This window comes from Mustela nigripes, chromosome 4 (genome assembly GCF_022355385.1).
Source record: "Mustela nigripes isolate SB6536 chromosome 4, MUSNIG.SB6536, whole genome shotgun sequence".
Lineage (NCBI taxonomy): Eukaryota > Metazoa > Chordata > Mammalia > Carnivora > Mustelidae > Mustela > Mustela nigripes.
In genome coordinates, this window is record NC_081560.1 from 86121815 (window position 1) to 86148741 (window position 26927).

General features: G+C 39.2%; 1 protein-coding gene across 3 annotated transcripts in view; it reads right to left on the bottom strand.

Annotated features, from left to right (window-relative positions):
- Positions 1 to 26927, bottom strand: part of RELN (reelin) — a 496502-nt gene that overhangs the window by 420739 nt on the left and 48836 nt on the right. For all 3 annotated transcript variants that reach the window (XM_059396996.1, XM_059396995.1, XM_059396994.1), the window contains exon 2: positions 8738 to 8848. In XM_059396996.1, the coding sequence (XP_059252979.1) occupies positions 8738 to 8848 (111 nt within the window). The remainder of the gene's footprint in view (positions 1 to 8737; positions 8849 to 26927) is intronic.

The window sequence follows — 26927 nt, forward strand, 5'->3', positions numbered from 1 at the left end:
TTACAAAGCATCTTCTCATAATGCAAATAACTAATTACTTCAAAAAAGAAAGCCATCAAGGATAAACAAAACATCGTCCCAGAGCATGACCTCTGATAGCTCCATTTATTTCACTTTTAACTTGCTGTTTACTGGAGTTCATGTGGAGAGGCACTGTTCTGAAGAAGAACCAGAAATAACATAATTAACTGGATAATAGCAACAATGTGGTTCCAACGTCTGAAAACATGTGGAAGGAAAAGCAGGAGGGAAGCGCAGTCTGAACTTTTACCAAAATACTAACAATTTTGCTATTCTGTTTTCCAAAATGGCAACTCCCACACAAGCAAGTATCTTTCCATTCAGACATTACACAGTCCCCAAAACAGTAATTTAGTTGTGTGCCTGCCTCAGAGAGCAGCCTACACATCTATTAAGCGACATGCAGAGCTCAGCATCGGAGGGCGGAACACAAACTACACAATGGAAGACAGGAGTGGAAACAACAACCAACACTTGGTGAAGGGTCTCTATGGACTCCTACCGCTGTTTTCAAATTCATACGCTGCACCCAGAACTATCTTCCAGGTGACACCAGGGATTTCCTTTCACTACTTTTTCTAAAGAAATACTTCCGAGATTGTTATCAGAATTATTTCTAGGAAGTCATAACATGATACAATTATTTTAAGTTGCTGTGAGATTTAACTGCCAAGAAAGAAGTAGCCAACTTTAACCAAGAGTATTTATAAATCAGTTTCTATGAACATGGAACATAAACTCATTTATCATTATCTAGCTACCCCGAAGGAGGACTGGAAAACGTCAAGAGTAAGCCTCATTACAAACAACATGACGGCCAGATCAGAGTCAGAATTCAAAGTTTATTCCCCTAAACATAGACTTTGATCTTTCCTCCTGTTAAAACGGACAGTCTGGCATACTATGAAAAGCGTCACTCTTCTAGAAAAGAGTATCTCTTATCAGCAAAGAGCCATGATTCTTAAGTGCTTTTTTTTTTTAAAGTATTATTTAAGAAAGAGAGTAAAATATTGCTGACTCTGTCTTTATCCAGGAAGGGATAAGACCTCATTTACAGAAACTTATTTTCCAGAACCACTTTTGAAAACTTTGACAGGAGAAAGTACCCCTGCATCAAAACCCATTGCTCTGTCCTTGTTTGTTCAGTGCTGTTTTGGGGGGCAAATACCTTCTTTAATAAGGTTACATTTGCCAGACAGAGGAGTCTCTTCATAATCTGTTCACCCTACAGACAAAACTGTAACAAAATAATCTCCAAAAAAAAAAATCACAACGTAAATAGCACAGTGGCAACTTCCATTAGAATCCACTCTAAAAATGTGACTTTCCTGACATTCATATTTATGAACAACCCGTTCCCTGTGATTCTGAGCACCTGAATTTGAGCAGGGATAAGGAGGAGAAAGGAATCAAAAGAACTCCCCTGCCTTAGGGAGACATTTGTAAAGTACCTACAAGGGTTTCAGGGCACATGAAGCCTCATCAGGGCTAAATTCCAGAATCTAGAATCTATGGAGTGTCGAGAGAGAGATAACTGACAAGGTGAAGTATGAAGGAGCAATGAAATGGAGAAATCTTTCGAGGAGTGTGGTTTTTTAGCCTAAAGGAACGAAGATAAGTTGCTTACTGACTTTTTAACAAACTTTACCTTTTTCAATTACTTATATGAGAAAAATGTTGAGTTGACACAGGGGGTTACATGTACATACCAAGAAACCTTCCTTAATCATCTCACTTGATGTAATCTTAGAATATGTTCTTGAGAAATCATAGAGTTATCATTTTTGAAAGAGCTAAGAGATCTTTCTTAGGAAAGAAAGAATTTGAGAAAATAAGAACTTCTTAAGAAAATAAGAACTTCACTATCATGTATCATTAAGACATTGATCTGTCCTATTAGGAGGTTGGAGTGGACAATCTCACGAACTTCTTTCTATCTCGATTCTTTTTTTTTTTTTAAAGCATTTTATTATTTTTTTAAAGATTTTATTTATTTATTTGAGAGAGAGACAGTGAGAGAGAACATGAGTGAGGAGAAGGTCAGAGGGAGAAGCAGACTCCCCAAAGAGCTGGGAGCCCGATGCGGGACTCGATCCCGGGACTCCAGGATCATGACCTGAGCCGAAGGCAGTCGTCCAACCAACTGAGCCACCCAGGCGCCCCCTTTCTGAGTTTTTAAATAATGCCTATGTCTAGGTGGCTCAGTTGGTTAAGTGTCCAATTCTTGGCTTCAGCTCAGGTCATGATCTCAGCGTCATGAGATTGAGCCCTATGTCAGGTTCCATGCTCAGTGGGGAGTCTGCTTGAGAATCTGTCTCTCCCTCTGCCCCTCCCACTGCTCTTGCTACCTCTTTAAAATAAAATAAATAAAATCTTTAAAAATAAATAAATAATACCTATTTTAAGCACATATACTAGGCACTTGAATCAATAATTCATTTAATCCACCCAACAATTTTGCAAGTGAGGCACCTCTCATTTTACAAAGGCAGACATGGAGGCTTAGGGAAAGAAAGAATGTGACCCAAGTTAGGAAAAAGCAGCGGCAGGGGGGCTTGGGACCTGAGCTGCCTAGCTCTGGAAGTCATGTGATGAACTCCTGACCTGAGCTGCCTTTCCCCACCAACTCCTCCACTTGGCTCAAATTTCATGCCCCTCAACATTTGCTTCAGCAATCTGTTGACTAATTCAACAGCTTTATATTCATCATGTCCACTATTCTAGTAAATGATTCTTTTTAGTTATTTAGGAATTGGAAATAATCCCTGAATTCCTTAGTCATATGTCAAATACAAACTACATTATACTATTTCGTAATGAAGGTAATGCTGGCATATGCAAATGGAATTGAGACTTAATGACTTAAGACCAAACTGAGGTTAATACCCAGTAAATAGGAAAAATTAATGGCAATTTCAACTCTTCAGCTATGCTCTTAGTATCATTGACTACAGCAATTTGTTTAATTAACCTGAAGTCTTCTTGTTAATTATAGATCATTTACCATATCCAATAAGAGGTCATGCCTTCAAAATCCCTGAATATGTTCAAAATTCCTCAAGCATGTTACAATGCATTTCTTTGTAAGGAGACAGATAAAATAAATTTAACAAGCTCATTCTGAATAATTTAGCCTAATTTAGGCTGGTGAATAAAGAGCATTACTACCCAGGACCCCATTTAATGAAGTTGTTAATGGCTGCCCCTTCTTTATATTTTTTAAAGCCTAAATATATGTATGTATAACATATGTGTGTGTCTCAAAGGCACAAGGATAGGCACCTAAGACTGAACTGTATTTAACGCCCAGGGATATAGGGTCCTAGTGACAATCAGTAAAGTTGTAAAAGGTTCTACTTAGTTTCAATGTGAAGGATAACTAAAACTTAGCTTAAACAAAGCCTGTATTTTTATTTTTAATGACAATAAAACAAAGGAGTGACAAAAATTTGCACCATGGCAGTGAAACATTAACATACAATCAAAATCTACTAGTAAAGTACACATTTTTATTAACTAGCGATCAACATAAGATTTACTAAAATTTTAAATCTTGAAACACTAAAATAATTTGTTTTATAAATATATCCTCTCTCATCTAAAGTCAGAGTGTCAGATTTCAGTGGGAAAAAAATCAGATCTTTCAGTTAAAAAATTCTACTACCCTGTTTCAAAAATAATATTGAAAATATTAAATTTTTAGGGGCGCCTGGGTGGCTCAGTGCGTTAAGCCACTGCCTTCGGCGCAGGTCATGATCTCAGGGTCCTGGGATCGAGTCCCGCATCGGGCTCAGCGGGGAGCCTGCTTCCTCCTCTCTCTCTCTGCCTGCCTCTCTGGCTACTTGTAATCTCTCTCTGTCAAAAAAATAAATAAAATCTTAAAAAAAAAAAAAAAAAAGAAAAGAAAATATTAAAATTTTATGATTGGTGACTCCGTTGGCTAAGCAACTGCCTTTGGCTCAGGTCATGATCCTGGAGTCCCAGGATCAAGTTCCAAATCAGGCTCCCTGCTCAGCAGGGAATCTGCTTCTCCTGCTGACTTCTCTCTTCTCATGCTCTCCCTCTCTCTCATTCTCTTTCTCTCAAATAAATAAATAAAATCTTTTTAAAAATGACATGATTGGGGCGCCTGGGTGACTCAGTGGGTTAAGCCTCTGCCTTCGGCTCAGGTCATGGTCTCAGGGGTCCTGGGATAGAGCTCCACATCGAGTTCTCTGCTCGGCAGGGAGCCTGCTTCCCCCTCTCTCTGCCTTTCTCTCTGCCTACTTGTGATCTCTCTCTCTCTGTCAAATAAATAAATAAAATCTTTAAATAAATAAATAAATAAATGACATGATTAACTGAATGCTTAAGAGAAAAAATTAAAAAGAAAAGAAATATTGGTCGCTTCACCATATTTTCTCCCCAAAGTTAGATTTCATCAAATCTTGCCATTTTAAGAATTTCATAATTTAACAAATGACTGGATCCAGAATGCCTCATTACTATAGAAAAAGGAAAGGAAACACATAGAAAATTATAAAAGTTTACACGAAAAACTGTTAAAATGGCTCACATATTAGCTGAGCACAATGATCTAGCAATGGCAAAGCACAACATTAAATTTATGGAAGGTCTAACAATTGGAAGTGTGGCTGCCACTCATCAGACCTGCAAACCCAGTTCTCCGGTTTTAGAGCCAGAATACCAAAAACTAAGTAAAATGCTTTTAGAGCCAGAATACTAAATATTGAGTAAAATGCATTTCAGCCTCTGGAAAAGGAATAATTTTGTATGAAAGGATATTCAAATAGCCCTTCTTTGAGCGACCACAAAGAACCTTGAAGATTTACATGATTGAGCTGGAATTCAATGCCAAAGACAAGAGGAAGCATTTTTTTTTCCTTCTGGGATGCACAAAGAGATATCCATAATTAAACATCACTCTTCCCTAGGGCAGCATGTTTTCTTATATTGACAAGCAAAATGAGGTATTTCAAATCACGCATTGTTGGCATACAGTCATTTTTTGCATAGCTATTGTTTTAATGTATTTCTGGCTATTAGGCATTTGTCTATTTTTGGTCAGTGAGGCATGTATTTTAAAGAATTCTGGTTTTGCATAAAAGGCTGTAGTTATGTTAGTGGAATTACTTTTATACAACAGTATCTTAAGAATAATTATAGCCTTATTTTGGCTGGTCACACAGCCAAATACATTTTATATTTAAGGGAGAGCAGCTATAACTTTCATGTAATTAGTACAATTAAAATTATCTATAAAGGAAAAAACTTTCAGAAGTACTTTTTAGACTCAACTTTATGTTTTACTTTGTCTTATTTAACACAGCTAGTTAAATATATCCCACCCTAATCCTATGCTGTTGGGAAAATGCCAAACAAACCAAATTTGCTTAACATTCTATCAATTAAGTCAGAGCCTAATGACAGATTACATATTCAATAACTCTGTTGTTCTAGATCAAAGAATGCCACATTTTTTTCAACCTGACCCTACTGTAACTACTAAACTACCAAAAAGCAACAATTTTTTTTTTTTTTACAATTTACCTCCTGTAGGAATTTCCTCTCCTTTCTTACCAGCACCCTACTCAGATCTTCATTTTCTTAAATTGTAAAGAGCATGTTAAACTTCAAATACCAAAAAATTCAAGTGCTTTTGTTTTCTAAAGTGACCATTTATCTAAAACAGACATTTTATGTCCTGCTCTCTAGTCAAAAACAGCACTTCCAAAGATTAGCTCTGTTTAATAATATTGAGGTGTGTACTTTAAATTTTTTTAAAGGAATTTACCACTATCATATAAGTCCACATAAAATTACCCAGCTATTACTGGAATTTACAAAAGATCTCACTTATCTATCCATCCATATAAAAATCATGTCCTATAAAAATGCCGGTTGACTGGTAGGAGACCCGAGCTGTGATTGTGGAAGTCAAATGACCATGAACGGACTTCATGTTTTGAAACCTCTTCGGACCACCAGCCTCATGATCCAGGGTTCACGGTGATGAGGAGACCAAGTGTAACTTAAGCTAATCAAAAAACATTCTAATTCAAATGCAAATGCCTTTGTACAGCTTTCAAAGTCATGCAAGAAAATGTCTGGAAGCCCAGGTGTTTCACATAACTCCTGACAACTGGGGGACCTGGGTGTCTCAGTCAGTTGAGGCCCCCAGTTGGGCTCTGCATTCAGCATGGAGCCTGCTTGAGATTCTCTCTCTCTTCCTCTCCCTTTGCCCCCCAACCCCAAAATAAATTAATTACTTAAAAAAAAAATAACTTCTAACAATTGGATTTCAAGTTTTCCATTTGGCTTACTAGCTAAAATCAGAAGCAATAAGACACATGCATTTTATGTGTCCTTTCAAAATGTGTTTACAACAACATACTGATGAATGATATTTCATGATTTTTCTCATTGAAAGCCTCCATTGTAGCCTGTGATAGTTATTTCATCCAGCCAAGTCCTCTCAAATCACGTGGATCTACAAACCCCAGATTAATGGCTCCTAAGATCTGTTTTTTGCCCCTCCAAGAAGCTATAGACAAGTCCTGGGCTGGGAAAAGCAGCTGCTTCCATTATAAGGATAATTTTGGAATACCTCGGTTTACTGAGTATTTCCTATGTGCTAAGGGCTTCCTGTAAATTACTTCCTTTAATTCTCACAAATCTTATGAAGCAGGTGCTTTACCAACCCCTTTCACAGATGAGGAAGTCAAGCTCACATCTCAGCTCAATGCTACTTCCTCAGGAAAGCCTCTCCTAACTCTATCCAATTTCACTGCAGACCAGATCTAGTTCCTCTGGCATAGCCTCTCTCAGCCCTCAGGACTTCAGCAAGCTGGCCTGTGGCATGATAACAAGATTTGCTATTATGTATGTATATGGTCAGTTAAATAATGTCTATCTCCTCTCATTTAATGAATGTAGACAAGTGGTTCTCAAACTTCGGTGTGCACCAAAATCAACTGGACTGCTTCTCTGAAAGTGGTCACTGGGTCTCACCCCCAGCACATGTGGCTCACCAAGTCTAAAGACAGGCTTGAAACCTGTCATCATGGGCTCTAGGTGCTGCTACTGCCGCCAGACCTGGACTGGCCCAGTACAGCACTTCTTAGCCTTGCGTGAACACTGGAACATTCCAATCTAGCAACCGAAATGGCATTAAAAACAACCAATGCCCATGCCCCACTTCCAGAGGTTTTGATTTAACTGGGCTAAGGGAGCACCCAGAATGTCTTATTCCAAATACCGTATTCTTTTACTAAAAAAATTGCTTATCTAAAAGTCAAATTGAACCAAATGGCCTATAAATTTTTATTTGTTAATCTGGCAACCCTTCTTCTGAGGCCTGTTGTAACATAACAGGTAGTACACCATGTACGTGATGCACGTAGATAGGACTGTAAGCTGACCTTTCACCTCTACAGAGCACAAAAAGGATGGGGCTAAATAAGCAGAATTTTTAGATCAAATTTTTTTTCCTGAGGATTAGAACCTAAAGTAGTTCTCAACACATTGTATCTGAGATCTTTTAAAAACAGGGCAAATTCTCAATGTCACATAATTTAACGTGATGACGAAATGACTTCCAGGTTCTGTGAAGCCCCGAGGCTATGAACCTCATATTGGGCCAGTAGGTGATGAGGGGGTGACAATGGGGCATCGACAGCATTCGTCAGTGAGTCACCTGGCCACAGCTACTGCTAGGATTTGGCACAGAGTCAGCACCCTTTCATTTATCAAAAGTAGGTAAAAATTATCTATTTAATAAATACCCAGAAAAGATAAAACTCGGAACACATGGCTGCCTCTGATAATGCAATTCTATCTTTTTCATATCAATGGAGGGAGCCTTGTGGTTTCCAATTTCAGAATAAGATCAGTGATTTCACATCTTACATAAACGGAGATATTAAATTTGCATTTTTGATGCTGAAAAGAGACTATTTAATTCCAGCCTGGCATGTTTATCGCATAATGGGTAAACCGGGGATTTCCAGACTGAAAATCCTCTGGGCACGTAATGATCATGTAGCCTTCTGCTTCCCCATATAAGTAACCTGCCAGGGCTACGATTCAAGGACGAGGACTCATGTAAGTGCTTTAAATATTAAAACACATTCTTTCATGAATACTCATAGAATTCAGTCACCAATCATTACTACCTTCCACTTTGTACAATGCTCAATTGCCAAACTTAATGTGACCCTTTTCACCTAACCCAGGATCATAAGAACTGTTTCTAAAAACAGCTCATTGGGGGTGCCTGGTAGAATATGCAACTCTTGATCTCAGGGTCAGTTTAAGCCCCATGTTGGAGGCAGAGTTTATTTAAAGTGATAATAATAATAAAACTTAAAAAATAGGTTATGGAATAATTGCATGCACGTCAGAGTGAATTCCAGTTCCAGTAACCTAAATGACAGAACACAAAAATCCACCTGATTCCCCAAGACCAAGCATAACAGCCAGCGTCAACAGATGGAGAGGAATAGAAAGACTGTCACACTTTGCTTATGTTTGGCTGTTTAGTCACATGACTTATTTCAAGTCACCTAACATCAAGCAAACAACACAAAAATCGCTTCAGATTAGTTACTCTGAAATCATCAATGTCTGATCCTTTTAAAACAGATGTTTCAAAAAATAAGATCTGGTGTTGTTTAACCATGGACAATTCTTGATGGTATATGTCAGGATAGCTTACCAAATCCAAAAGCATTAGAACCTCCAATGCTCTGTGAAGCCTGCACACTTGTGGACGTGTACAGTCCTGTCACCAGCAAGCCGTCAAAGAAGGTGCTTGTTGAAATTGTCACTGAAATGCAGGGAGGGAAAAAGAAAAGAAACCTCAATTAATACAATCCAAATACTGAGACACGTTGCTCAAGAGTTAAACACTGTCAAAACAATTTTTACTCATTATTTAAAAAACTATTTTTATACTGTTGCTAGTCAGTGTTTTCTTTCCATCAGGAACTATAAGCAGAGGAGCAAAAAAGAAGCTCCGATCTCCAATGTCTGTAATTGCTGGTCCTAAATTTAGTACATTAGATCGCTCTTTCTGCATTCATTTACACGTTCCCCAGCTATATGCAAAATCATCTGAAAATAATGTAGTATTGAATAGCTAGCTTCCCACCTCCACTACCACCCCTGAAGGCAGTCAAAGGCATTGCTGGAGTTTTGGCATTGCTATTAAACACTTTTTTTTTTTTTTTTAAGTATTTCATACTGTGGGAAACAATCTTACAGCGGCTGAGAGAAGAACAATAAGATACACTGTATTTCTTATTGTGCATCCACATTTCATAGATGAATCCCCCTGAAGTTTTTCAACAAAAGCAGACTAATTTGCATGAAGACAGATAGCCTTTTTCCTTCTGAGAACAAAAAAGGAAGACCACGGCATGCCTTAAGGTTCAGAACAAAGTCTGCAAGAGGACTCCAAATGGTTTCCTAACCAGAAAATCAGGATGTTCCTGGGAAAAAAGGGTCACACACAATGGATCTGTATGCCACTCAGGTCTGGCTTCTAAAAATTTTATCTTGCTCACCACCCTAAAATAATGATTAAAATTTCTGCCTTGACATAATATTTTCTCCTGCATTGTTTGATAAGATTAAGATGATGCCATTTATAGGAAGCAGCCGGGAAAAGGTAATATTATTTTGGTAGTGCACAGTACAAGGCTATCATCGTGCTTGGTGGCAGTAGGAGAATGGCCAGATACACATTAAGTGTGATGAGCATGTTTAAATTAAACTCCAGGAAATCCAGAGACTGGAGCTGAAGGGTCTCAAGCGCCCATATTAGAAAGCAACTAACAAGACTCATAGATCAACAGAACATCCTGACATCACGCTACCCCCACAACGGCATTGGGTATTGGAACAAATCACCTTCACATCCTTTAATAATAGCTAATATTTTGACTGCTAGCACGTAAACCACTCAGCTGGGCACTGAGATAAGTAGTGAACATGTATTATCTCATTATCAAAACATTTCTATAAAAGGGGTACTATCATTATTCCTGGGGCAAAAATGAGGAATTTGTGGCACAGAGCAATTTAGAACCTTGTTCAGGACCATCTGATATCATCCAAACATGTTTGATGCTGATTACCCCTGTTTTCTCTCAGCCTGCACACCACTCCCTCCCCCACTCCCGATCCCACAGAAGCCAAATGATGTAGCCAAACCCTTGTTTAATACACTATTTCCCAGATTATTCACATGCATGAGGAGTACTTGAAGAAAAGGAGAATAAAAGCTACAGGACCCAGTGTCACTGATATTAGAGAGGAAGAGGGCTAAGGGTAGCCAGGAGGTGACCCCTATACCCCTATGCCATGGTGGATGGAGCCCTAGGCTGGTTATGGGATCCGGGTAACAGGTACTTATCTGCTACTATTTTTTCTCAAGGAAAAGCACTTCATCGCTTCGAGTCTCAGTTTCCTCATTTAAGGAATCACACCTTCATCATCAGCCCCGTTTTGGCTGCCCCAGATTCCCACAGTTGGTTCTATTGCTGTCTCCAACCTTTGGTTCAGTGAGTTACCTTGGCCAAGGTAAATAGTGCTTAAACAGCTTCTGTGTCCCCATCCGTGGAGTTTAGAATTAAATTGCTTTCTTTTAAATCAACTATACTAGCCACTCATGTCTTAGATCGTCCTTCCCAGCAAATCAGACCCAACCTACAGTTCTCACTGTGGACCTATGGGACCCTGCTTTTTCCCTCTTCCTCTTCATCCACTCCACTCCAGTCCAGTTAGACAGCAGCAATTCTGTATTAAATGCACAAATACAGCCCCAGTGGACTCCTCCACTCCATGCTTCTACTCTGGTTCTTATTTCCAAGATACTACAAAAATCTAAGAGTTTTATGAGTTAGGAAGTGAGGCAAGCCTGAACCTGAATTTCACCTCTCTCTACTTCAGATCAGTGTGTGACCTTGGCTCAGATTCCTGAAATTTACAAAAAGAGGAATACTATCCAATTTACTGTAAGAATGAAAAGAAATATATCTACAAACTATCTGTTTAACAAAGTATCATGCATATAGTAACTCATCAGTGAAATTCAGCTCCCTTTCCCTGCCCTCTTTCAGACCTTGAAGCTCTGCCTTGCTCTTCCTTCCGCAGACCTGGAGTACTACAGAGAACTCATGACATCTGCTGAAGACAGAGCCAATCACTGGACGGCCCACATCGGAGTCCCGCTTCCTGCTGGGATGGTCTACTACCCTCTCAGGCGCCACTTCATTTCCACCCACAGTCTACAACATGTCTCAGCTGTAACCCCAGCAGGCTCCAGATAAGTGGCATCCCCAGCTTGCTACTAACACCCCTTCGCTTCCAAAAGATACTTTGCTGAGTGTTGACTAAAGCAGAGGGTAAACACTCTTGGAGAAAGGGCTAAAAAAGAGGAGGACCATGCATGACAGCCCTTGGCTCTGCTCTCAAACAATGATGCATCCCTCAGTCTACCATGACGATTGATAAATTCAACTTGATGGCTTATACATATCTAGTGATATTTCAATATCTTAGACATGTGCACTTAGGAAGCTGCCTGCATGGCCTGGGCCTCATTTGGGGGTATTGAGCACAAGCAACATCTGCTGTACCCTTTAAATGTCCACCTGGGCTGTCCATCCCTTACCAGGCCTCCCCTCTCATCTGCCGCTAAGTGCCTCTCCAGACCCAAAGGATGATGCAAATTCTGATCTTAATGCCTCCATACAGTGCAGTGCCTACTTCAGATCAATTCTTTTCTTTACATAGGTTCTTGGGTGCTGAAACAGCAAGGTGTAGTGAAAACATCCCAGAAATAAAAGGATTGGAATATATCACCAGCAATATGTGGAAGGTCAGATCGGGTGAGATCTTCTCCTGCTTGGTTCTATTCCTAGTTGTAGTGAGATGAATATCAATTGTTTGGTAAACTCATGGCTAGGTGGACATATCATTCTTTTTAAACAATTTTTTTTAAAGATTTTATTTATTTCTTTGGCAGAGACAGATCACAAGTAGGCAGAGAGGCAGGCAGAGAGAGAGGAGGAAGCAGGCTCCCTGCCAAACAGAGAGCCTGATGTGGGGCTCGATCCCAGGATCCTGAGATCATGACCTGAGCCGAAGGCAGAGGCTTTAACCCACTGAGCCACCCAGGTACCCCCATATCATTTCTAAACATTGAGTGTCTTAGAAAACAAAATTGAATACTGTGAAAAAGACTTCTTACCCTTAGAATGTCCTGGCTTTAAAAGGCCTCCATAAACTGACTATTCTCACATTTCTGTCTCCTGTCCTGATCTCTACCAACCCTCTTTGTACATACTCCAGATATATATCAAGATACTGCTCAACATCCTCACTTGGACATTCAAGAGATGTCTCAGTGTCAATGTGACCAAAACTGAATGCCCACACCCACCCTCCAAAACTGCTTCTTCTACAGCCTTCACAAGATCAGTGGTTGGCAGCACTGTCCGTCCTGCTGAGTCACCTCAGGAATTACCTTCTCCCATATACTGCATCTAATCCATCAGTAAATCCTATCAGCCCTACCTTCAGAACCTGACCACATACTACCTTGTTCTAAGATTCCATCATTTCTTACATGGATTATGGTATTAGACTTTGATGTGGTCTTCCTGGTTCTACCCTCCTCTCTCTAGAGTCTATTCTCAGTATGAATCAGAGAAATTCTTTAGAACATTCATTGAATCATGTCACTCCTCTACTTACAACTTCTTCACAAAGTCAATGTCAAAGTTTTCACAATGGCCTACAGAGTCCTCCGTGACCTGTCTCCATTCCCTCTTACCTCATCTCCTTCTGCTCCCTCCTGGCTCACCTGACTCCAGACATACCAGCCTCCTTGTTGTTGCTCAGACATGCCCAGTCTTCGCACCCGTACCTTCCTCTGCCTTGCACTCCCCTCCTTCAGATTATCAAAGTAATTATCACCTTCTAACATATTGTAATCATATATTTACTCACAATGTTTTTTGTTTATTATGTTTATTGTCATTCTTATTCTGCAGAATGTGAACACTATCAAGGTAGAGATCTTAAGTGTTTTGTTCAGTAGTACATCCCAAGAATCTGGAACAATTCCTGACACTCTTGGGTGTTCAATAAATATTTACTGGAATACATATTAATGAATAACTCATTCATACAAAAATGACAGAAGGTTGTCTTATCTTCAACTTGTTTTCAGAGGAAAAGGATGTTGTGAATGATAACTTTGTATGTCAGTTGAATCCCATTTGGAAAAGCCATGTGGAAAAAAAAAGAAAAGAAAAGGTGGCTAGTTATATATATATATATATTTTTTTTTTTTAAGATTTTATTTATTTATTTGACAGATATCACAAGTAGGCAGAGAGGCAGGCAGAGAGAGAGGGGGAAGCAGGCTCCCTGCTGAGCAGAAAGCCCGACGTGGGGCTCGATCCCAGGACCCTGGGATCATGACCTGAGCCAAAGGCAGAGGTTTTAACCCACTGAGCCACCCAGGTGCCCCGGCTAGTTATATATTTAAAATGTTTTCCAGAATGCAAAAATGATTGATGCAGAGATCAAGAGACCAATCTAAGACATTTGTGGGAGGAAAAAAAAAAGGCAGATCACTTTAAGTATAGGTTATACGTTCACACAAATCAACTAAACAAAGAGTTCCCTATTAGAAATTAATTGAGAGGCATCTGGGTGGCTCAGTCATTGGGCATCTGCCTTCAGCTCAGGTCATGAGCCCAAGGTCCTGGGATCCAGCCCCACATCCGGCTCCCTGCCTGGAGGGAAGCCTCCTTCTCCCTCTCCCACTCGCCCTGCTTGTGTTCCCTCTCTCGCTGTCTCTCTCTCTCTCATTCTCTGTCAAATAAATAAAATAAAATAAATTTTTTTTAAAAAGATACTAACTGAATATAATCTATTTCTCTGTTTGCTAGAGTCAGGAATTCATTTTTGAGGGAAAAAATGATTATTTGCCTTTGAAAAACTGCTGTCTTTACAAGCATTCCTTCTCCTTCTTTAAACACATGTAATGCATAATCCATATGTAAACTGAAAATCGGTCTCTTTCTTTCAGAAAGAGGATCTGTTGCCCAGACTCTTATGGGTTATGAGACAGAGCTTTCCGATCTCTGGCTTCCCTTTTACTCAAGAAGACAACGGGTCCAGCTTCTGCATTCAAAAAACATCTGACACAGTTTGGATTCCCTGACAGCTTGCAGGAAACTTTAGAATGTCTGCAGCCTACATGCTTTTCCTGACGAGAGCACCAGCAGCAAACACAGGAACAGTCTGAGCAAGATGCTGAAAACTTTATGCTGGGGCACTCCGACTTTGAAACTACGGCAGGAATACACATCCCTCTGTCCTTTGCTTTCCCTTTCATCAGATGTTTCCATTTATCTCTACTTGCAGCCTCTGGTTAGTCTGTCAGGGTTTCCTAAACAAACAAAACCCCCACAGAAACAAGTAACTGTTTCAGGCATCCAGGCTGCTCTGGCTCACTGTCCCTCACCTGAGTGATTCTGTAACATCAGTCACTGTCAGTTTCTGTTTTCACACTTAATAATTACCTTACCCTCTGATATCTTCCTGATTCCTTTCACTCAAGCTCCATCTGACCCCCAATGTGCACCAGTTCTTCCCCTTCCTATGTGCCCTGACTTGACTTTCGTTCCTCTGATCCCACTGGGACTCACCCTTCAAGCACTATCTGACCTTCCCCAGTCTCAGCTCATCAATTACATCTACACACTGCTGCCAGCCAAGCAATTGAAATAATCTTCTTGAAAGCCGAAGAGTGATCTCTGATAAATTGTTTTAAAGTTTACTATATACAAGTTCCAACGTGGCTCATGATAGGAAAAAACCTGGAGCTCACATCGCTGAATGTAAAGTTATATGAATATGTACATGAACTAGAAGGAAAATTTAGAACTTTCGTATTGTTTTAAGTTTATGATTCAGAACGTAATTGTCTCGCTATATAATTTAAAATGTTGCAAAGCTAACGTCATTTAAAAAATGTTTCCTTTAAAAAATATTTTATGAAACTACCTTTGCATAAGTAGAAGTTTTCGTTAAAAGATATAAATTTGGGCACATTGGGATAGGGGGAAATTGTACAGAGGTTTTGGATTTGGACTACATTTAAGATGAACAACTATTAGGACCACCTATATCTATCTAGCTGATATCTAACTAGCCCAGTTAATACGCAAACCCTTCTTTCTTTCCAAAATTACGAGCCATGTGCTCCAATACTAAGAAGATGGGAAACAACACTTAGCAAGTATCAATTCACTTGAAAAGAAATTTATTATGTAATGAGAATAATTGCTGAATCTATGTGCTAGTCTTTAAAATTTTACTGTGATGGTCTTTTAAATTTTCTTTCAGAAAAAAATCCTATTAAAAAGGGAAAGGAAGAAGTTTATTATAAACACACTTACTACAAATGCACTTAAAATGAGCAAACTAATCAAACAATAAAAGGGACTAGAAAGTACATAATACATTCAGACTTAAGGCAACATATATGGAAATATATGTATATTGCTATATATGTATGTGTGTATGTAGATACAGATATACATAAAACCTTCTATTAGCCAAGAACTGTGTTAGAAGTAAAATTTGGATTTTACTAGCTAGTAAGGAAAAAAAGATATTTTGAACTAGTTGCCTACTGGCAAAATGCTTACAAACTCTACCTGACATCCTATAAATTCTGGTTATTTCATAAAAATTGAAATATATCACCACCATATGACAGGACCTGCCACTCATCCATTTTAGACACCAAAAATTAGTATCAAATACTCAAACATTTCTATGATTTTAAATAGGTAAGCTTCTACTTAAACGTGTCCGTCTGCCATATCATCTACTTTTCACGGTTTCACAAATGTTTATGATAAATTTATAAAACCCTCCCCCAGGAGACTTTTTTTCTTTAGAGTCAACTTTTATGTCTTTTATATTTCTGCATTAAAATGTTCTACAGAGGGGTGCCTGGGTGGTTCTGCTGGTTAAGCCACTCACTGCCTTCAGCTCAGGTCATGATCCCAGGGTTCTGGGATCGAACCCCACATCAGGCTCCCCAGCTGAGCCAGGAGCCTCCTTCTCCTGGGCCTGCAGTTCTCCCTGCTTGAGCTTGCTCCCTCTCTCTTTGTCAAATAAATAAATAAAAATATATAATAAAATGTTCTGCAGAGAACCAGCTACTCTAAGAGGGGAAAAAATCAGTATGAACAGTACAGATTGCAAGTAGAATTTTGAACCTACCAGTATATTTTAGAGGAAAAAGAAAACATGTATATGATTACCGATAATCAGAAAGCAAAAGTGTCTTTATCAGATCACATCAATCCTTTGTTCAACAAGTATCTTTAGCTTCCTATTGTCCATAGAGTAAAATCCTGTCTTCGGTGTGATTTCAAAGCCCTTAAGGTTTGGCCATAACCATTCTCTCCCGTCAAGTTTCCCTCTTTCAGTGAAAACATCCTTTGACCCAATTAAACTAGAACATTACTTCCCTGTCTCTTCTTTCCTTAAAGGGAGTCCTCACCTAAAATGACTTCCCGGTTTTCTTTGGTTAAAGTCCTCCCCATTCTTCAGGCACAGACCCCAACGCCATCTTTCTCACAAAGTCTCTTCTGATCTCCTGGGGAAACCCCCTTTCCCCTCCCCAGTGACCCGGCCACTCTCAGAAACTATGGAACACACAATTATTCTCCACCCTCCAGAGCTTGGCTCAGAAGAGGAGCTCAGTCAGCATTTACTGAATTCAACCCTACAGAAGCACTTGTGAACATAAAATAACATTAAAATAAAATAAAATATAATAAAACGGAGAACATAGGGTAACCAATGAAAATTAAATTGTGATATCCAGCATCCCTTCGACAGAGAAAAAAGAACCAGTGTTATTCACCGAGCTGTATGAAAATGCAGGTTTCTCCTGAAAGGGCACAAAAACTAAAAATCTATGTGGTATTTTATTATGATACTCAAAAATCAGAAATGTCTGAGAAAATTTTGGTGGAATTTTACATCTAACGAAAATAGTGTCTCTTTCACCCATGTGTACTTTGTATGTGGATGTATACACACACACATTTTATGGACATACCAAATTAATCTTCCAGTGATTTTGTCACTAAGACACCTTCTGCCTTATCCTCACTCTGAAGTTACTCTGCCATTTCCTCAAATAAGAAATAAGAAGGGATCAAAAGGCTGAGGAGGTTGTGCATATCGCTCCCACATCTGTGTTAAATTGGCAATGAGCTCAGCTCCGGGGGTCTATGAATATGGATTGCTGGGCTGTGACAGCAGAATGAAAACATGATGTAGCGACACAATTCAATTCTTATCAGTGGCTCAGAGAGTAACTCTGTCTTGAAATGACTAATTACAGAGTCAGTTATTATCTATTAGAGCTTCTATTAACTGTTCCCAACAAGACCCTAATACCATTCTTGCAGAAAATCACTGTAAGATGAAATTCTGGGAGAAAATAAATTTCGACGTTTAATGCTGTTGCATTTCATCCTAAAGCTTCTCGCCTACAAATGCTCTACGGGCCATTAAATTTTGATCACTTCAAGCATATTCCATTATGACTTTATAGAAAAGACCTTTAATATGTGCAGAAAAGAAACATATTATACAATACACGGACTGATGTTACCATCTTTTTCAAGATGACAAACATCAGAAGACAGCAAATTGCAAAAATGTTGAAATTAAGTAGCAGTGATCGTGCAGCAATGGCAGAGTTTCTATTTCTTATTTTTATATATTTTGAAAAGGAAAAACACCAGAACTAATATTGTCAATATTAAAAAAAATGTTGCTGCATTTTGCCTTATGAGCAGAAACTTGTTTGCCTTTTGAATACAGAACAGATTAAATAGCCTGAGGAACAAACATATTACTCTAAAAATGAAATAAACTGAGTTTATTTGCTGCAAAATTTCATCAACACAGAGTGTTCAACTACTGGCTCCTCTTCAGTTAAAGTGCCCCTAGCTCTGGGTACCAAATAGAGACCATCTAAAAATACATTATAATTTAATTCAAAACCTCTATGACCATGATCCCTGAACTACTTCTCATTACATACATTAATTCCATTATGACATGATTTTATGTAGCTTTCAAATAGGAAGCCAACCATTTCAATAATAACATCCCCAAACCAACAACTGCTGAGGAAAAAAACATTATCCCAGTAAATATTTAAAAGGAATGACTGGAGGTCAAGATTCTCTGAGGGAGGACATGAATGCCTAGTAGTAAACTGAATAAAGGATCCTAAAAAATTAGACCAGAAGCAAAGGGACACCAGTGAGTCTTTTGTGAAGGGAAGAGAGAGGTCACACATGCCCGACCCACGTATTCCAACAACTACCCAGAACACTGGGCGGCAAGTGGCATATGAGAGGAGGAAGAAATGGAAGCCATGCTTCTCAAGAGGGATGGACTGGATGAAACACAGCAGCCTGTGTCTCCTGGAGGTCCTCAGAGGATGGCAAGGGCTTCACCTCCTCTTGGAAGGCAGTGGCATCGCGGTGCCCGCAGGTGCCCCTGTACCCCGAGCCCCAGCCAGGTACATGGACATGATTTCCCGGGAGCATGCCCAGCAGGCGTTTAACCTGCTGTCTGCTGCAACAGTCGTCATCACTGCCCTTTATTATTGGTATTATTACTCCTCTTTTTCATTTTATATGGATTTCTCCTGTTCCTTGGGGGACAAAGGAGGCGGAAAGAATGGCCTCCAGGGAGGGCTAAATGCGGTATGATGGAGGACAAGGCTGATGATCAAAATAATAAGGTCAAAGAGCTCTGGATGAGCCCACCTCAGAGAGCAGGGGGAGAATGCCCTGGCAAACACTCTTCCACCTTTGTCTGCCCTGAAAGGAGAGGAAACCCAGCGCAAGATCTGGGAATTGTGACAGATGCAGAAGGCTGATTGCAGGCAAAATTTAAGGATGGACTAACACATTTTCTAGAGTCCGTAAAAATGCTCTTTGCTGGCTGGAAGACGAATCCAGCATCTCCGTGGAAGTCTCTTACGATGCATTTATTATAGATTCAGAGATTTAGATGAACCACACATAATCTCGAAGTTTTCACTTCCAGCAGCACCAGTCATAAAAGGAGAGCCACTGAGATTTTTTTCCTCCTTTAAATTCAACTTAGGAGATAAAATGGGTGCAGTCAAATGTGTTCATGAATTTATCATTTTAAAATCAAGGCCCTTTGGAAGGAAGTTTAAATGACAGCTTTTGGTGAATGTGAAGTAAATCTGTTTATCCCTCCACATTGCCTTTCTGTTCTTTACTCCCTAGGGCTGTCTGTCTGTCTGTCTCTTACACACACACACACACACACACACACACACACACACACACAGCTACATACCCACACAGGCACACCCTCAGCATTTCTGAACACACTAACCTGTAGGGTAAAATCTCACGTAACTTAATCAGGCATCCTGCCCTGAGACTTAGAAACATATGTCAGAATAGGCACCTGACATGAGATCTTGAACATTTCTGAAACCTCCTTAAGACTGTCCAATCTATGCCAAACACAGATTTCTTAACCAGTCATCTTAAATATAAAAAAAAGAGAAACAGAACTCTACAACTCTCCAAGGTACTAGTACCAATTGCAGTTATAGTAATGATGATGTTTTTATCTTCCACTTTTTTTTTATCTTCCACTTTTGACTTTCATAACTAATTCTGATTTTTTTTTTTTTTAAGATTTTATTTATTTATTTGTCAGAGAGAGAGCGAGCACAGGCAGAGTGGCAGGCAGAGTCAGAGGGAGAGGCAGGCTCCCTGTGGGGCAAGGAGCCCGATGTGGGACTCGATCCCAGGACGCTGGGATCATGACCTGAGCCGAAGGCAGCTGCTTAACCAACTGAGCCACCCAGGTGTCCCTAATTCTGATTTTTTTTAAATGCCTACAAATAATGATAAAATTATTTAGTTCCTAGAACCAAAAATACTTATTTTCCTCTATAAATTACAAGCAATTGTAATTTAGAGAACTGCAGACAAGAGTTACTGGTATTTGTGACTTATCTCCAACCTTATTTTTCATATGCTACTTTCATATGAGGCTGGATAATACGCATACATGAAAATTTCATATTGTTGGTCCTGCACTTGATAAATTATTAAAGTGATGTGAATGAATGTGGTGTTCAGGTTTTCAGCAATTTTTATATCCTTTTGTTCTTTTTTAAAGAAAAGACTACCTTGTCTGTAAATCACAACTTTTTAAAATTTAAGCAAAGATCAGCCTTCAAAGAAAGCATTTTTAGATTTCTTATCCCTAACCTTCTCAAAGGAGTCCTAAGAATATTTTCTTTGATATAAGGATGTTAATTAAGCTTTTCTAGAATGAGAAAAATACACCTAGTAGTTCTCATAAGCATATATACAGGTAAATATATTACAGCACAGCTGCATAAAGAAAAAAAATTTTCCATATAATTTTTTCCATATAATCAGATTTTAAAGACTTTACACAATCAAAAAGGCCTCTAACAGTTTTGTTTATATTATACTCTCTTGATTTTTTTTTTCTTTTTAACATGAAGTGCCCCCCAATTCCTACAAAATGCAGTTTTGACTGGGGGTGACTAAGGAAAAGTTGAACTCACATAACAAACCACAGGATGACTCCTCATAGTGCCCCAAATTGTTCAAGACATAAATACATGCTCTATCTGTAGTTTTATTTGGTTTGATGATATATCACTACAAATTTCCAGAATATTTCCTTATTTGTAACAACTGTATACTTGTTCAAGAACATGCCCAAAGGTGACATTCCTGGTACTCATGTGTACGTCATATATTTCTGTTATGGGACAGAGATATGCATTATACATATTACATATATTATATATTATATATCTCTGTTATGTTTGTAAACTGACTAAATCAACGTTATTAATAATTGATAGAGGGGCGCCTGGGTGTCTCAGCGGGTTAAAGCCTCTGCCTTCGGCTCAGGTCATGATCCCAGGGTCGGATCGAGCCCTGCATCAGGTTCTCTGCTCAGAGGGAAGCCTGCTTCCCTCCCCCCTCTCTGCCTGCCTCTCTGCCTACTTGTGATCACTGTCAAATAAATAAATAAAATCTTTAAAAAAATAATTGATAGAAATCCGAAAAGACAGTTACATTGACTATAACTGTAAAAATACTACAATTTTTTAAAAACGTTTTTTCCATAGTATTCTCATTTGGCATCTCGGTATGTTCATTTAAATACACTTAATTAATTATAAGCAACTGTGCTAAAATCAAAGAATTCATTTAAATACATACTGAGTCAATTAGACATATGGCATACATATGAGTAAACTAAAATTCTCATTTACTTTATGGTCAGATCTAATGTTTGTGTGCGTGTGTGTATCTTGCTCAACTCATTCATCCACCGAGCAAATTAGCAAGTGCTACTATTTGATACTGGTGACATAATGGGAACCATCTGCATGTTTACAAAAATAACATTTGAGTAGTTGCTCCTGTCCCTTTTCAGAAGAAACTTTTGTTCCATATTTCAAAATTCAATTCATAAAATCTGAAATTGCTAACACTAAAATTCACAAAATAATGTTTAATAAATGATGTGACAGAAATTTTCAGGGACAGGCACAGCTAATTGCTCTTGGGATAAGTTATTACTAAATGCTCTTCCAAAATCTCTAGATAAGAATAATCACTAAACAAGAATATAACTTAGATGATATTTACATTGATCGATGGCATCTGATAGCTATTGGATAAATTATTAAAAAGGAATAAATGCACTACTAATTAATAGAACATCAAGTTGTAATTACATATATTTCTCCTATATGTAAAATGGAAAATGCCACACTTCATATTTTACAACAAAGCATTTAGTAACGTGACTCTTAAAATCCTTCTTCAAATAAAAAAAATCTTGCAGTTTAATACGAATTTGGATTTTCAATACAACTGTAAGAAAATTTTTCCAAGGACACAGATAAAGAAAAACTGTACGAATATTTATCAGGAAATGTCTTGAGACTTGGAATTTTAGGAAAAAAATTAACTGATTAGGTAAAAATTTTTCAAATGAAAGCAGTCTGCAAAGGACTAAACAAATTTTGCACCTGTGCTATTCCTTATTTGCTGGTATAGGATTTCTAAGTAAATTTTAATCTATTCTTAGCACCTACTTGTTTTTGCTGTTTTTATCTTTATTTTATTTTATTTTATTTATTGATTGATTGATTTTTAAGTTTTTTAATTTATTTTACAGAGAGAGAGGGAATACAAGCAAGGGGAGTGGGAGAAGGAGAAACAGACTCCCCACTGAGCAGGGAGCCCCAAGTGGGACTCGATCCCAGGATGCTGGGATCGTGACCTGAGCTGAAGGCAGACACTTAATGACTGAGCCACCCAGGCACCCATTTTTGTTTTTTGGTTTTTTTTTTTTTTTTTAGAAAATTCAACTAAATTCTTAAGTCGAATACTTGCCATAGGAAACCAGAATTGGATGAAAGGCAAACTTGCGTACAGACACATTTTTATAAACTTGTACATTTTGTTTGCAAGTACTTGTAATCCCTATTGAAATGGCTATTTAAGAATTTCAAATAGAATTTGAAATGTCTGTTACAATATTTATTCAACACAGACAGAGTCATACTCTACAAGTGCTAACTAAAACTATTACTTTAGGGACGCCTGGGTGGCTCAGTTGGTTAAGCAGCTGCCTTCGGCTCAGGTCATGATCCCAGCGTCCTGGGATCGAGTCCCACATCGGGCTCCTTGCTCGGCAGGGAGTCTGCTTCTCCCTCTGCCTCTGCCTGCCTTTCTGTCTGCCTGTGTTCACGCTCTCTCTCTCTGATAAATAAATAAATAAATAAAATTATTACTTTAAATCAAATAATGAGTATATGGTAGAACTATTAGCAAAACTAATTTCTCCCACAGATTATTTTACTTTTTCAACTAGAAATTTCAATCACCTGAGAAGATTATTAAGACTCAGATCCCTAGGTCTCCCCCTCCCTCTTCCCCTCCCCTGGGGATCCTGATTCTGTAGGAATGGGATAAAGATCAGGAATAGCATGTTTAACAGCATTCACCCTGGGTAAATTTTGTGTAGGTGGTCCTGGGATAGACCAATTACAGTGATATGAAATGCTCCAGATTGATACCTCATGGGAAATAGAATTTCCAATGAAGGCCATCCATGGGACTAAAAATTATAATTGAATTGAGTTGAAGCTACATTAGGAATTCCACTACAGTAAAAAGCCACTTTGCCTTTTATTATACTGCAGGTTCCTCCTAGTGCAAATGATGTTTAACAAGATGAGGATATAATGGGACACCTGTTCTTAGGAGACCTCATGCGTGCCAGCACATTTTCTGTCACTGATGAGGACAGAAACAAATCCAGAATGAGGAGAAGCAGCCAAGCTTGCAATGGATTTGGGGAGCATCCACTCGAGAGCTGTGTCAGGGCCTGTGGTGACATTTTTGGCAAACAAAGACCACTATATGTCCTGACCGTGAATTAACAATAAAGGGAAGAAGGTGACCTGTTTCTGAACTTGAGGTATGCCTTTAAAGAACATTCACCCTAAGTGACATAGGTTATGAATTCAACATCAAAAAGGAGGAGGAGAAGGGGAAGAAAGGGAAGAGGAAGGGGGAAGGGGGGGGAGGAGGAGGAAAGTTAAGTTAAATTAGCACAGCATATCTTGTTATAGAGAACCATTTCTGGATGCTCTGGGACACCTCTCTTTTCTGCTTACTAGTAGAGGTCATCAGAATTTCTAGAATTTACTAATAATGCAATGTCAAATTAAATGGGCTGTGGCTGCTGGAATCTTTATCATCCGAAGTAGTTGTATTACTCTGCTACCTATGGGACAGAGAAAGTGGCTCAGTAACCCTGTGGGTATGTTTTTCACAGCAGGGGTAGAGTGTCTGGGACCTCATTACCTTCCATCTACCTCGAGCTGCTCCTCTTCACCCAAGTACTCACGTTCTACATTTTTCATTTGGAAAGAGCTTCTTGGTAGTAGAATTTGAATTAGAATCAGGTGAGCACAGTTAAAGTCCCTCATGACTCCTCTATCTCGTTTTCCTGCCAGATATGAGAAAATCATCTCCCATGTCTGCCATCTGGCTGGCTGGTTTGTTGTTGATTTGCACAGGATAGCATACTTCTGCCTCTTTCCTGATCCAAAAGTTCTCCTTCTATTTGGCACTACTCTCCTCTGTTTCACACACACTCTCAGAAGTGGACCCTGAGGCAGGGTAGAGGGAACATCAGCACAGAAGTGAACAAAGTGATAGAGGGACCGGAGGGCATCCAACAGAAAGCACAATATGAAACAGGTTATCACAGTGGGCAACTGAAATGTAATCCTGTGGGAAACTTCAGGAAACAGTGTCAAACACTTGCCCAAATTATCCCCCAGAGGATGAAGGGAGCTGGTGTTATCTATACACTGGTTCCCATCATGCACTGGTGAGAGATGCTCCTTGGGCGGGGAGCGGATATTCCTGCCCGGAGTGCACAGTCCTCTGGCTCTGAGATGTAGATACTGGGGTTAGAGGCATGCTGGAGCACAATGAAGTGGCAACGCTCAAGGTTATGGGCACTGGTGTGCAGCTAAATGTGTAACAACCGCCTCTCTGGACCAAAAGGCCCTGGTGTTTTCTAATACCACAAACTCCCACCATCCGTGATTTCAAGGCACCTGCTGCTAACTCACTGAGCACTGAATGGGGAAGAAAACCAAGGCATGTATTTTTATCACTCGGCCATTGGATATTTTTCCCCAGAGATAAATAATAGTAAGATATAGTATAGTAATAGTAATAATAATAAGATATAGTATAATAGTAAGATATAGTATAACAGCTGGAAAGTGATGAGTTTTGACTGCATTACTCTTGTTTTAATATCATTTACTTATGGGTAACTTTACATAATTTGGTTTTTAAAAATCACTGTGTTTAACAACCAACACACAAAATTCCTGAAAATTTAACAAATGGCATGTGTGAGTTGATTAGCTATGGAGACGGGAGGCACTAAAGTATCTGTCGCAATGTCTGTTCTTTTTGAACAAAATAGACCCTTTCCATTTTATATACTAACCACATGTTTTATTCTACCTGTGGGGCAATGAGGAGAATTGTTTAAAAGTCCAAGTGGCCTGGGAACTAGCTGGAGGCGGGTCCTTCTGCTAGGAGGAGAGGCTGTACCCAAGCTCAGCTTCCTATAGAACTGGGGAGAGCTTCCTGCCCCACACCGGGGGCCACAATACTCCATGGGCCCTAGGGGCTCCCAAGGCTGGGCAGGGACTTCCCAGAAAACTCTGATTTCTGACTGCCTGGCCTGAAAGCAGACTGATTATTCCTCCACTTACAAGACTGCTTCCTTTCACCTACTCTATAAAAAGGGAGAACACGTGGGGAAAAGAGGGCCCCTCCACGGAAACCTACACCAAGTGTTCCACAGCACCCTGGTCTCTGCCCACTTCTCCTTGGCACAAGGAGAGAAGGAATAAATCTCCTATTTGTAGCTGCTTGTCTTTTAAGCTCTCCTAACAATGCCTACTTATTCATCCACACCACAACATGGTAGAACTTGTCCGAAACTCTTTCAAGGTCGCGACCCACCTTGTAGGATACCTCCAAAGTCCAATAATAGCTAGGAAATAAATTAATGTCTTGTATCAAAATTTCATGTTCACTGTGTATATCTTCTCCTCTGTGGTTCTTTCTACTTCACACCTTGTATCCTCTATAAAATCTCTCTTTTGGGTTTTTTGTTTTGTTTTGTTTTTCAGATTTATGTAGGCATCTCTTTCCCACTTTCTCATATTCAGCGAGAATCACATGCCTGTTAGACACATTATTTCTTGTCTTCATGAGACACAGTTTATCCTCTGCCAGGAGCCCATTATTCTCGTAGCTTAAGCCAGAGGCAGAAACCCAAATTCTGCTTTTCAGTACTTCTCTATGTAGCCAGATGATCATATCCTATATTCCCCTTTCGCTTCCAAATATGGCTTCCAAAGACAGTCCAGCTTCCCAGCCTCAGAACCACCACTTCCAAGGGCAGACATGGAAGGTCCATGAAATCTCTGTGACCATCAAGCACCTGGAACAAGACTATATTGTGCTCCCACATTGAGGGACATCAGTAGCTCTTCTGTTGCTAGGCAACCAGGCTGACCAGCGGCACGTGTGAGCTCCTGTTAGTCCAACTGGTGGTGGTGGCAGCACTTAACGCAGTGGCTCTGGGGTCAGAATGGCTGGCAGCAGCAGGGGAGTATATGTCACTAACTTGGGACTCCCATTCCGCTGTAGACATAAAAGGAGCTCTGCATGGTAAGGATAAGAATGTTTGCTTCCTCTGCTCCTGCAGAGAATCACGATCTGGGAGAATCACAATCTCCCAGAATCTATACTAGGAGAGATTACAAATAGATAAGTATTTTAACCTCTATCCTTACTAACCCCTGAATGTATAACAACAATTGGCTGAAATACAGAGCTACACACATCTCCAATCACAGCATCTACACAAGAGAAAAGCCATCAGCATGACTTGCTTATTGCTCCGGCACAAAAGAGTAAATGTTCGGTTTTAAGTGAATCAAATTTCTCTGCATCCTAAGCATTTATGCTAAAAGTCTTTGTAGTTTTCCTAATTCCTGGGCTTTCAGTTACTGTCCTTAGCCTGGAATCTGCTTTTGAAAGCAGATAACATGTACATAACAAATTAAATAAATATTTAATATATTTAATATATTTCATATATTTATTTCAAATAAA